General features: G+C 42.3%; 1 protein-coding gene across 1 annotated transcript; it reads right to left on the reverse strand.

The window, feature by feature from the left end:
- Nucleotides 1–8,010: 8,010 nt before the first annotated feature.
- LOC115009218 (leiomodin-2-like) lies at nt 8,011–12,101 on the reverse strand. The gene is made up of 3 exons (XM_029433080.1): nt 11,631–12,101; nt 9,517–10,731; nt 8,011–8,193 (listed from the first exon to the last, which is right to left on the reverse strand). The coding sequence occupies exons 1-3, from the start codon at nt 11,943–11,945 to the stop codon at nt 8,173–8,175; spliced, it is 1,551 nt and encodes a 516-aa protein (XP_029288940.1). The 5' UTR covers nt 11,946–12,101; the 3' UTR covers nt 8,011–8,172.
- Nucleotides 12,102–13,577: the final 1,476 nt, after the last annotated feature.

The following is a 13,577-nucleotide window of genomic DNA, read 5'->3' on the forward strand; positions in this document are numbered from 1 at the left end:
ATGTGAAAGTTCATGGAGATCAAGTTAGGAATGAAGTTTGGTAGCAATCAAACATTTAGACGAGACACTGCGGGGGTTTCGGGCTATTTTGCATAAGTGGAAAGAAAAACATGTAAAATACGCATTTAGGTGTTTATTTTACTAACTCTTTCTATCGGCGTCTGTAGATTTCTCCTGAATTCACCAAAAGTTAGCGTTACATAATGCCTCCTTTGCATTAAACATAAATTTCAGAAAACTTGTAATACAAAAAATATTCTTGGTGATATCTAATAGTAATATTTGAAAATTGTCGTCCACTAAGTGTTCAGCACAAGTTATTATTTTTTATGACAAAAGGTATTTCACCGTATAAGTGTGTGAACTTAGTTTAATAGTTATGGTCAATAATAAAGTTTTACAGGCTTAGACGATACTCGATGCTGATTGGTCAATGAACAATTCTACGGTATGTTATTCTGTATAAACAGACCGTTGTCAAGGACGCTCTGATCATAGGACCACGTCCAAATATCCAATGAGCAGAACAGTCTGGTAAATTTAATCAATGTGCCAAAAAAAACCACATTAGCTTTGCGTTACTCCATTAGAAAACACGGTGCATATTTTAAATATTCATTGTTCATATGTGAGAGCAGAACGTTGGATCCAGATGGCCGAACTGTCTCCAGTAAAGAGAAGAACAAGAGAACAATGATAGAAAATGTTCTTTTGAAACATAATTTACTGTAAAGACTCAAAGCAACTTGTTCCTGCCTGATCTTGTGAGTAACAGACTCGCTCAGTTCGTCCAGTCGTCGTCGTGGTTACAACAAAAGCACTTCTCGGCGTCGTAGCCGTTGTTGAGCAGCCGCTCGTCATCGCCTCGTCCTTCAGGCAGTACTGCAGCGCCGGGGGAAAAACACTGTGTCGCTCACCACCGTGAAGTAAACAAGTTCACGTCCGCGTTGGCCGCCAGCAGCAGCTTCACGATTCGTAGCGGCCCGACCGGACCGCCACCAGGAGGGCAGCGCAAGCGGGTCCAGGTCGGGTTGGGCTCCGGACTTCCGCAGAATTCAGTATGAGTCTCGTCCCCGTTGGAGACGGGTGAAGTACAGCGGGCTTCTCCTCATGTCTCCATAATTGTCAGAGATGTGAGGCAATGCGCGTTGATGTCGAAGCCTTTCTGCAGCCGCCGATCAGGCAGTGAGTGCGGCCTCGTCAGCGGCCGAGTGGACGGGGCTGTGGCCGGACAGCCGCAGGGCTCGTCGAGTGGTGATCGGGATCAAAATCTTTCAAAGCTCTGATGGAGAAAAGAGTAAATCATTGTAAAAGAACTAAAGCATCAGAAAACTAAGCTGCATGAAAGCTGGACAGTTGCAACAGGTCTTTGTTTGACCATCAGGGCTTCCTTGGCTCAGACCAACAAAAGCAAATTTCATGCTCATCACAGTGTCAACAGTTCAATGACCCTCTCACAGGTAGTGTCCCTCGTATGCGGGTGGTGGATGGGCAGCTGGGAGTTTCAGTTGTGGACGTGGGATTTGCTCCGTGCTGCAGCAGGATGTTGATACAGGTCTGCGTCCCCGAACCCTGCAGCGTCGTACAGGACGCTGTCGCCATTTGGCGCCTGGGCGTTTACATCAGCACCTTTTAAAAAGTAAAGACGGACACAAATTCATTTGGAGCAGGCAACATAACTTGCAAGGGAAAAATATCGGCTAAATGTCAACTGCTAACCTCGTCTCCAAACATTACGTTCCCATACTCGAAACTTCTCATTACGTTTCGAGATAAACTGATTTCTTTGGATTACAGTCACAGTTTTGTTTTCAACGTTGGGAATTGAAACAAAACTTTGTTAGGTTTCGTAAAGATCGTGGTTTGGTTCAAATAAATTACGTAAATAAGCTACGTATGTAAATGAAATTGTCAAGTTAAAATGAGTATCAGAGTGACACAGGACACAATGGGGTAAAAGTTCTGTGTTGTTTGAACCAAACTCTTCTCACTTGGACATGTGATACGTGTGATACTCAAAAACAAACGCAAGTCTTTCTATCCCCTGCGACGTGCATTGAGATGCAGTTTCATTGTTATCGCACTTTTCAGCAGGACCAGGCTGCACCTGCCGGTCCGGTTCAGAGACGCATTTTACACACAAAGAGGTTTTATAAAACACAGACGGAGGTCACTCAAAGAACTCAGGTGTTGGTATTATCGGTTCCCGTGTTTGCGAGGAAGTGTGCAGGAATTCAGCACGTGGCTGTACTCCGACAGGATTTGCCAGAGGGTCTCCCTCCATACTGGTCCGTTCTGAGACCTGCCTCGCTCTGCCAAAGGAGTCATGGTAGTTTAATCGTGTTATTTTTCATAAATCCTTTGACAAAATGCGTCGGCTCAGTCGCCTCGTGTGGATTTCCAACGTTTTGTTTTTTTATTAAGTTTAAAGCTGTTTATTTGCACACAGTTTATATGATAGTTTGTTATTCAGGTGTGTTGTCGAGTAATCTTTATTTAGTTTCAAGCAGGTGACGTGACGTGCGATGGACATTCTTAAGAGCTAAAGGTTTTGTGATATCGTGACCTTTTTAAATGGGACTACAAACATGGCTGACTACAAACATGGCTGACGATGTTTCACTCTCTTTGGCTTGATACAAAAACATGTCCACACACATTAACTCGCGCGCACACACACACACACACACCACTGTGGCATTTGTGAAATGATGGAAGTTTGGTTCTTGTCGTCTGGTTGGTTGTTTTTTTGTTGTGACATCATTCCGTTATTTCCTGCGGGAGGAAACGTCAACGCTCTGGTCGGTATTTCAAATATCACGTCATGCAAAAGAAAACACTAAAAGATAATATAGTTCATCCTCTTCCGTCCTTCGGTTTACAAAGTATAATTTTATGCAATGCGACTGTAAATGCAGAATAATTAAAGAAAAAAAAAGCAAATAATAATGAACCAAATGTGGTATCTGCAAGAAATAACCGACGCTCGTTTTAACTGTTCGTGTTCAGAGTTTTTACCGTCCTCCAGCGAGGCTTAATGCTGCATCGAGAAGCCGGGATACTGACAGTGAACCTGTGAAAAGGGTTGGGGGGGTGAGAATACTAAATTGTATACTTAAATAAATGTTAATATTTACAGAGAAACTCGTGTCTTGGTCTTTTGTGGTTCTGCTTCTGTAATCTGAGATTAGCATCGTTAGCTGCTAGCTGCACCATCTCCAGGATGAGAGCTGTGTGGAGTCAATCGCTCTGCTCTGAACAACCTTCATGGTCCTCAGAGGATCAGAAATAATCACTTTGACTTCCTGCAGCGCCGCCGTGTCGTTCTGTGTGAAAGGTGTCGATGACGGAGGCCAAATGTGATCCGGCCCGCACATAAGACGTGTTTCTCATTATACTTTGGGCTCGTCTCGTTCTAGTTGAAGAGAATTGATGAACTTGCTTCAAAGAAAAGATGTCGGGTGTTTAAAATAGTCTATGTGGCCAAAATAAACATGAACATTGATGCATCGGATTTAGCCTGTGGAACCTTCTTAGTTATTAATAAATAAATGTCCCACAGCTAACCTATATGCAGCTCTGGAAAAGATTAAGAGACCATTGCAAAACCATCAGTTTCTGTGTTTGAGTAAAATAAACATTTTGTTTTAATTCTTTAAACTACCGACAAGCATTTCTCCAAATATAAATAATGTCAATTATCTTATTTTTTTTGCAGAAAACTGGTCAAAATGACAAAAGAGCTCAAATAATGCAAATAAAATAGTTAATATTAATTTAAAAACAGTTTTATGACCAAATCCTGCAGAACTCAAGACATCCCATCGGGCCTCAGCTGTACTGCGTTTAGTGTTCATTTGCTAATGTTAGCATGCTCTAAGATAACTCTGATGGTGCACACTGTTAGCTAAACATCAGTGTGTTGGAGGCATGTTAGCATTCTGTGACGTTAGCATTTAGCTCGAGGCTTCTGACAGACTTCTTCCTCACATTTGTATTATTAGTGTCCCGTCTCTGCAGCACGCAAGAAGACAAGTCTGTAGAAAGGACTCATGTCCTGCTGAGTGACAGGTCGGTGCAGAACCCCCCCCCCCCACACACACACACACACACACACACACACCAACACATGCTGCAGGTTCTCTCAGCACTTCACCAATTGAGCATCTCATTTTCCTTCAGTTAAACTTGAGAAACATCTACGTGGGCGGCTGCACTGAGGGGTGTCCCACAGTCACGTCCTCCCCCCGAGGAGAGTCCACATTTACTCTGAACAGCTGATAATGGACTTCAGAGCCTCAGTAAGCAGACTGGATTAGAAAGTGATTCATGAGGCTGAAGCTCTGCAGCTGATGTCAGATCACACTTCACTGATCCTGCACTGTGTGATACTTTATATACAGTCGTACGCAGTGTTGGGAGAAACTAGTTGTGTGTAAGTTGTGTCATTAAATTACAAAATAAATGTAATCAGTTAGTCACAGAGAAAAAGATTGTAATTAAATTACTTTAATCTAAATGTTGGTGATTTACATTTATTTATTACTCGCAGTAAAAAGCTTATAGATCGTGTGCATGTGACGTCACGCTTACGTCCCAACCCGGAAGTCAGCCATGTTGGATGATATATACAACCAAGACGGCGCCCGTACACGTGTGAGTTGCTGCAACGCTTCGTAATTTTATTTGTATTTAAACGTCTAAGATTGAAAGAAAATGCCAGACGTGTGCGCAGTGTATACTTGTGGTCATAACGCTACTCGTGACCCAGAGAAACGCTTCTTTAGATTTCCTACAATCATCACAAACAACGATCCACAACAGAGGGATGAATTGCTGTCTACCGAACGCCGTACGCTGGTTTAGCAACATAACTCGTGAGGATTTAACAGAAGAAGAAGCTCAGTTCACCCGTGTGTGTGGCGTCCACTTTATATCTGGTAAGAGCTCATGCTAAAGCTATGTCTTCAATGTTTACGTTACACATTTGTGCTTATGATATACCCGAACACTGTAAGACCTTACTTCTCCACATCGCTGACTGGTAAATAAGGCACTTTCTTTACATGCGATGCCATTTGCTCTTTTCTTCTGTGCATGTTTTGTTTTGCTTATTCTTGAGAATACTTCACTTGTGAAAAGCAAAGCACCAATGTGAGAACATGCTTCGCTTAATCCAGCCATACAATCACAGCGTGCGAGGATAACATCGCCGCTCTTCTCACTCACAAACCACAGCTTGAGCGGTGTATCTCGAGCTCTTTGAGTGATTCACACGGGCATGGACGAGCACCCTGTCATCTTTCACTGGTTTGGTAAGAAGACTACCGACCCAGCCAGAAACAAAGACATTATAAGCATCTAAGATCTTGTACGCCTTCATGTGTGCGTTGGTTGCCCACGACGTTTGTAGCACAAGGTAGTTCACAATATCCGGATATTCAATCGGCGGTAATGAATCTAAATCCTCAATATAATCTGACGGCTTTAGCGTGTACGGGTCACGGCCGCACATTTGGACTTTCCCTCTGAATCTTGTCTTTGCAGAGGATCCAGAGAGTCAACATACTTTGAAGAAGTCGGAGTTGTATTGTTGTTGTTCGCTTTAGACGCCATTGTTGATTTGTATATCATCCAACATGGCGTCGCACGCATACGTCACACAGTTTAGTCACGTGTTTGCACACTATCTATGTGTGAAATAAAACATTAGTTCTGTTGCAATCTTAATTTAAGTTATTTTAAAGAAAGTTAACAGTAAACTCAACACTTTTAATGTTTTCAGGACTTTTTAAAATAGTTTAAAATATTAAAATAGGAAAACAAATCTAAAAGTAATCAAATGTCATAAGTAACTTTACTTTGAAGTAAAATATTGACTTATTACATTGTTAACAGGTTTCTAGTAATATAAGTGTTTACTTATTACATATTTCAATAACTTTCCCAACACTGGTTTTATGTTGAGCTGAGAAAATACTGACGGACAAATAACTAAAGCTTATTTATTTAATTACATTTAATCAAGAGATAGTCCCTTTTTATATTTAATGTTTAAAGTGAAAACATAAAATAAACAGACGTCATGTTTCAAGTCGAGTCTCAAATCTTTAAAGCTGACTCGAGTCTCTTCGTCCCGTTACTCGTCCTGTGCTTTAACATGTGTCCTCTTCCTCGCTCATGTTGAAGTTACTATTGACTTCAGAGGATTCTTCAGACACACATCGACCTTTCTCTCCCTGACGAAGACTTGATGCTGAAATTACAATCGAGGCTTTTAAAGTGTTGCACTTCAAACTAACTCATCTTGAGTCCAGGAAGTGCTCGTACACCACGACCTAACCACGACCAGACTCCAGAGTTTTACACATCCTCCGCTTCTTCTTGAGCTCCAGCACTTCTGTGGTCAGACTCCATCTCTGCCTCCTGAGAGTCTCTTCTGTATTCTTTACGGTTTGTAAAGAGGAATGAACGCCAGGCGCTCTGTTGTCTGTTTTACTTCCACATAACTGAACTGTTTCATCTTCAAGCTTCAGGTTTATAAATCAACTGCGAGGAGTCGAACTGTGAAGGACTTTAGATTTTATAACACTTCGCTTTGGAAAACAAGAGAATTCAATATGAACCAAATAATCGTGTGTGTGTGTGTGTGTGTGTGTGTGTGTGTGTGTGTGTGTGTGTGCTGCAGTTTAATCCCTGTGAGCGCTCTTTATTAGCGAACACACAGACTGGATCCTCCTCTCAGGTCACCGACATGTGAAGTTGTTTAACGAACCGTAATGAAGCCTTTAAGAGTCGTGTGTCACAAGAAGAGTGTGTTTGAATGAGCCGCCCTGAATCTCTGCCATCACTGTCAGACATACATTAAAACTGTTTCTGTCATTAATCTATGAAATGTATCCGACTGTTTAGACTCCGGCGGAGATCTAGACCGAGACAGTTCAATCCAAAATGGTCTTTTTGACAAAATAAGAACACAAGTGACAGTATTTACTTCGGATGCTCGATGATATCAGAACATCATCTGTAGAAGCAGAAAGAGGCTTTAAAATCCAGTCTCAGCATCGGCCATGACGGCGATAAGATGACGCACATGTGACTCGAACCAAAGACCTGAATACGTCTCTGTTGTGGAGTTTTTTAAAGGCTCCGATGTGGATAGTAAAGTTGCTATTGGCAACGATCCGGTCGTGTGACGAGGAGACAAACCGCATTATTTAGCACCACAAACATTCATTTCTTTGCAACTTGTGTGCCTATTCTTTTAGTATCGTCTCCGGCGGCATCCAAGCCTGTTGAAGTAGGATGCATTTTTCATGTTGCATAACACATGAAGTATTGCATGTTTTACATGTAACCTGAGTTAAAGTAGTTTTCTCATTTTGCCCAGTGAATGTACATTTTGAAAAGGATTCGTATGTTATGTGTGCATCTGCCATAAAGATAACAGTAAGCATGAGAACATGTTAATTCCACTGCAGGACGGGCTTGATGTTCTCTGAAATTAGGTGGAAAGATATGTGCATATCTGTATCGTCATCGGTAATCAGTCAGAATGAGTTGGAAAATATCAGAATATATCGGCAAAAATCCAACATCTTGCATCTCAGGTATTCACTGTTCACAGTATGACCATCCCTTTGGATACAAACCTCTGGAAAGCCACAAACAACTTAAAATAATTACCAATCTTTGTGAACTTTGTAAGTTGTAGGATGTAAAGTAGCCAGTGGTTTGTAAAAGCACCATTCTGCTTGTGGTTTCAACATACAAATGTCCTAGGAGGACCTGAAGGCCACATTAGTCCTTTGTAGTCGAACCAAAGAACATTTAGATTAAAGTACATTCACCTGTAAAACATCTTTAAGAACTTTATTCTGATTCTGAGTCCAAAGAAATCTAAAAACAATAGTAGACTTGTATAAACTCCCTTTGTCAAGAAGTGCTAAAAAACCATGAGCTTAGTTTTGACAGAACATAAACTTTATTTCTCCACACATTCAGTCGGTCTCACACGGTAACAAAATAACAATAAAGTCTGAAATATACAGAAATGCAGCTGCGACGCCGTGTGACAAGTGAAATACGATGCTGTTTAAAAAGTGACACTTTAGTGTGAAATAAAAATGAAATACTTCAATACAAAGTGAGAAGAGTTCAGGAGTGATGAGTTCAGGCCTCTGACGCATCCACCTGAAACACAAACACACACGATGAGTTACAGCACGCAATAATATATATATAATAAACTCACGTTCAGACAGCATGTTTCAGGCCTGAGGAGACCTGTATGTTGTCTGTTGTCTTTTGTCTGTTGTCCTTTGTCTTTTATATTTTGTCTGTTGTCTTTTGTCTTTTATATTTTGTCTTTTGTCTTTTGTCTGTTGTCCTTTGTCTTTTATATTTTGTCTGTTGTCTGTTGTCTTTTATATTTTGTCTGTTGTCCTTTGTCTTTTATATTTTGTCTGTTGTCTTTTGTCTTTTATATTTTGTCTGTTGTCTTTTGTCTTTTATATTTTGTCTTTTGTCTGTTGTCCTTTGTCTTTTATATTTTGTCTGTTGTCTGTTGTCTGTTGTCTTTTATAATTTGTCTGTTGTCCTTTGTATTTTAAATTTTGTCTGTTGTCTTTTGTCTTTTATATTTTGTCTGTTGTCTTTTGTCTGTTGTCTGTTGTCTGTTGTCTTTTGTCTTTTATATTTTGTCTGTTGTCTGTTGTCTTTTGTCTGTTGTCTTGTCTTTTGTCTTTTGTCTGTTGTCTTTTGTCTGTTGTCTTTTGTCTGTTGTCTGTTGTCTGTTGTCTTTTGTCTTTTGTCTGTTGTCTTTTGTCTGTTGTCTTTTGTCTGTTGTCTGTTGTCTTTTGTCTGTTGTCTGTTGTCTGTTGTCTTTTGTCTGTTGTCTGTTGTCTGTTGTCTTTTGTCTGTTGTCTGTCCTTCAAAATATCAACTTGGGACTTTCTGTCTCCACTTTTGAAGCTTTAAAGAGTAAAAAAATACCAACTGTGGTTGGTTTTGTAAAAACTACGAGCCCGATCTTCATGAAACTTGGTGGAAGGGTGCTGCATGGGCCGGTGAAGAACACATTACATTTTGGAGTGGATCTGAGTCACGGGCCGGATACACACAGTATTTACTCTTATAGAAACGGCCGTGAGGAGGTCTGAGCTCTCTGAAACTCATCATCTTTGTAATATATACTTATTTTAACCACATTTCCCAGCTCAATTTGTCCCTCACTATACTTCAAAGCACTTTAAACGAAGTTGAAATCTGAACACTCATCTGCTGTCCTCCCAGCAGCCAGCGGTCTTATCAAACAGCGGTGAAGAAGTCAAACTATTAATAACCTGACAGAGACTGGAGGAATGACAGAGGCTGTCGTCTGGTGACAGCAGGCGTTCACACTGACGGAGTCTAATGGCTTTTAGAGGCTAAATGATGTCTGTGATGCTATCACTCAAGCAAAACAAAATTCCTCCAAACATAAAGAGTTGGTGACGGACTCACAGGGAGTCTTACCCTTTTTAAGGACTCGATGCTGCTTCCACGAATCGCCGCCATCAGGTCATCGCGGCTCGACCCCTGCGGTGGCGGTGGCGCCATGCGTGAAGGTTCGTCTTGTCTTTTCTGCAGTGACGGCTTCAAGGAATTCTTCAGGTCTTTGAAAATATCTGCACTCTCCTTTTCATTGGCGCCGTTCTTGAGCTTCTTTGACTTTGGCTTCCTTTGGTTTGACTGAGTCTTCGAGCTGTTCGAGCCTTCGTGCTGTTTGACCATTTCAGAGATCTTTCTCGTGGGTAGGGCTAAAGAAGGAGGAGGAGGAGGAGGGTTTCTGTTCTGGTTTCCAACAGTCTTAGATGATTGTGATGGCTTCTTTGGAGGTCTGTTTTCCGCAGATGAACCAGAACCTTGTCCCGACATGTCTGGAGGACTCTGTTCCTTCTTCTGTTGGAGCCTCGTCTGTCGCTGTTGGTCCTGGTTGCGCGTCAGGATGCTGGTCGCAGTCATCCTCGGGCCCGGGAGGTCGAACTGGTAACCGAGCTTGAGCAAAGTGGTGTTTTCCCTCAGCAGCTGGACCATCTCCATCTCCACCTTCCCCCCGCAAATGTGCCTCTGGTTGTGGAAGCGAAGCTCTACCAGCGTCCTGTTGTGCTGCAGCGCCGCCACCAGAGCCAGGATGCCCTGACCAGACACGAAGTTGGACTCGATGTTCAAGTTTCTGATGAAGCGGTTCTCACGGAGCATCTTGGAGATGGCGAAGGCAACCCGGTCGTCGGCGTGGGTGTTGGCGAGACTGAAAACGTGAACATGAGTGTTTGTGCACAGGGCCTCAGGGAAACGAAGCAAGGTTTCCTGGGAAATGTCTTCGAGGTTGTTGAGGTTGACTTCGCTCACGGTGGGGTCGTCACACAAGATCTGCTCCAGAGTTTCATCAATGACGATCGGGTTTCCGCTCGCCCTATCGGAGGTTGTGTTCAGGTTTTGGTCTGTGGTTTCAGTCCTCTTCGATTCACTCTTTGAGCCTTTTGACAAAACGTTCTTCTGAGGACATTTACTCCTGATCGGAGCCTCCTTTTTACACTCGTCTTTCTTCTCTGCCTGATCTTCCTTCAGATCATTTTTGCTAAACACACTCTGCACTTTCTTTCCCTTTGGTGAAATGTTCAGACTCTTGCCGGGGTCGCTGGTGGTCACTGTCACTCGCTCCCCCCTGCTCTTATCTGGGCGTCCCTCCTGCACACAATAACAGGACAGAAAATTAGGTCGAACCCTGACATTCTCCAGCCTCTGACTTTTAATTAAGCACCCTCTCCAGTGCTGGCAGACAGTCATTAAAGCTGGCATTTGCATTTCTCTGACAGTCTATATTTTTAGACTGTGTTCCACAGACACGTTTAAATAAACTGGATACATGTGATGCTTTCTACAGCATTAGATATAGAGCCTAAGATATTCTTACGTTTACTCCATAGTATGGGACCAAAAACATAAAATCCTACATTTCCCACAATGCAATTGGATAGCACCTTTCAAACTCCACACCTGCATAATACTCTGTAGTCTTAAAGCTGAGAGTTCCTCCTGCAGAGCCACAGAGGACACTACACAACTGTTTTCACAGGATGAACAGGACTTAACATGACAAGTAAACTGATCTTCATGTGAAAAATAGTTGGAGTGCTCCTTTAATCCCAAACTGAAACTGAATCTGTTTTCTTTTCTTTTTTTCATAAGTGCTGTCATGGTGTTGATCTAGATGAGTCTTATTTTGTCAGAGTCAGACAAATGTCACTCAAATCGGTTCATTACTTAAAATACTGCACACATGTGCGTTAATATTCTAATATTATCTGGGAATCTAGATAATTATAAAAATAATAATAAAGTTTTCAGATTTATTGTCTTCCTTCCATGCCATCATTTCTGTCAGTTCATTTCTGTTAAAATCAACCTGCAGAGACTTGAAACTTGCTACAAAAAGATAATCCATCACTTTCACTTAAGTTATTTTCTGTCAAACTTACAGATCATCGTGTTGCGATGCAAGTGCAGCAGCAACCACTTTTTAAACTCTCCTTCCTGTCGGCTTCAAGATAATAAACAAAACTGGATCAAGTGAATTCCCCTCTCACCTGTCCGGTGTTGTCCTCCATCTTCTTGTCCTCCATCTTCTCGTCCTCCATCCTCTCGTCCTCCATCCTCTTGTCCTCCAGCAGCTTCTTGTTCTCGTCCTCCCAGTACTTCAGCAGAGCATCCCTGTCGAAGCTTCCCGTTGGAGTTTTGGCTGTCTGGTCTTTCTGCCTCAGGCCGATGGGGACGTTGTCGTCGAGGTCGGCCAGCTCCCTCTCCAGCTCCTGGAGCTCCTCGGAGGACAGAGTGGCCAGCAGCTCGTCTTCATCCACCTCCTCGTACTTCTTCAGCTCCCTGCGGTACCCAAAGGTACTCATGGTCCTGCGCTCGTCTTAGAACTCTCCAAACACTTAAACCTCTAACTCTTCTTCTTGTACTTTTATCTCCTCGTGTACTTTAAATCTTCCCTAAGTTGTTTTCCTGCTTGAATCTGCTCATTGACTTGTGCTCCATGAGGTTCCTTCAGATAAGAGATGCTGTGGACGACTGGTGGCGAATCCTCGTTCCTCTACTGGTTCCAGCTGCCAGAGGAGCCTGACAGGGAGAAAGGGGAGGGCCGCCAAGTCGCTGATGGTCCTGTCTTTTTTTAGGGTGTTGGCGGGGAGGGGGAGGGGGGGGGCAATGAGATAGGCTTACCGTAGGAATGTGAGGCCTTTGAGTGGCCTGTGTCGAGCGACTCGTGCCTCGAAAGAAAAGAAGGGAACAAAACGCTGGGGGGACATCAGAGATAAAGCTCTGCGTCGTTGCGCAACGTGTCGGGCCACAGAAACACGGCGTGGTTGTGGTGTTGTCAGGAAAACACTTGTTCTCCCAGAGGATGGTGGGATTATGTACAGTACAGCTGATGGTGAACTGTTTACACAACAACGTCAAATCAGGATACACTGAGTTTTCAGACTCTTTCAAAGTAAAAATCTTCAGCTTTCAAAACAAAACAAAGCAGTGATAAGTTTTCATTTCCACAATCAGCGATGATATCATCAAACAAAGGTTCACTACAGCGATAACAGATTTTGTGTTTGTGCAACTCAGATAAAAAGCGAATCATGAGAAAGAAAGATCTCACCTCAAAATCAGTTTAGTAGCTGTTCATCAAGAATAAACTTTGAAACTCAACTTTAAAGCCAACGTGAACGAGAATTACTTAAAGTGCTCCGACAAAATAGAACATTTTAACATCTGCACTTCTATGACAACTGAACAAACTCCATCTGATGAAGACTATGTGATATGATTGAAAGCTCCAACAGCTACTAAATGGACCCTGGGGTGAGATTGATATGTCAACCGTTGTTTCCAAGATCAAGAATGAACTCAACAACACAATTAGATTTTAGATAGATATATAATCTAGTCATAATAGAACAATGTCCAGAAGCAGCACAGGAATCCAGTCTGAGGTGAAGTGTTAAAAGATGCACATCGTCACTCTAAGTTTTCTGAAGGTGGTTTCCAAAAGAGAAAGAACATACCAAATTAAACAGAAAGAGAAAGGACCAAACACTCCAGACCAGAAAAGACGACCAAAGGTCATGAATTGAAACGTCACAGCTGTAGTTTGAAGGATCTTAAATGTTATTATATATTTAGATTGTTGAAGACCGTAGAGTTACAGCGTTTGGAGGGTCAGAGATGAACTCGGTAAAGAACTGAAACATATTAGCAGCTGTGTCAGTTCGATTGTGGCTGTGTTGGAAGACTTGGATGTGTTTGGGTGGACCCATTGCGAGTTGGCTCCGGCTCTCTTATAGCTGCCTGCTTTGATTAGATGTTGGGGTGCAACCTTGGGCTGATTTGGGTAGATGAGAAGGGTTCTGGGTTCGTACAACTTGCATCCTTTTTTATCTTTGCCAAGAAAGGTTATGTGTTCAGTTCGGTTTGTTTGTCTGTTTTACGGCAAACTACTGGCCCAACTTTCATGAAACTTAGAAGGGTGTATTATGGGCCAA

Source organism: Cottoperca gobio, chromosome 6, assembly GCF_900634415.1.
Source record: "Cottoperca gobio chromosome 6, fCotGob3.1, whole genome shotgun sequence".
NCBI lineage: Eukaryota > Metazoa > Chordata > Actinopteri > Perciformes > Bovichtidae > Cottoperca > Cottoperca gobio.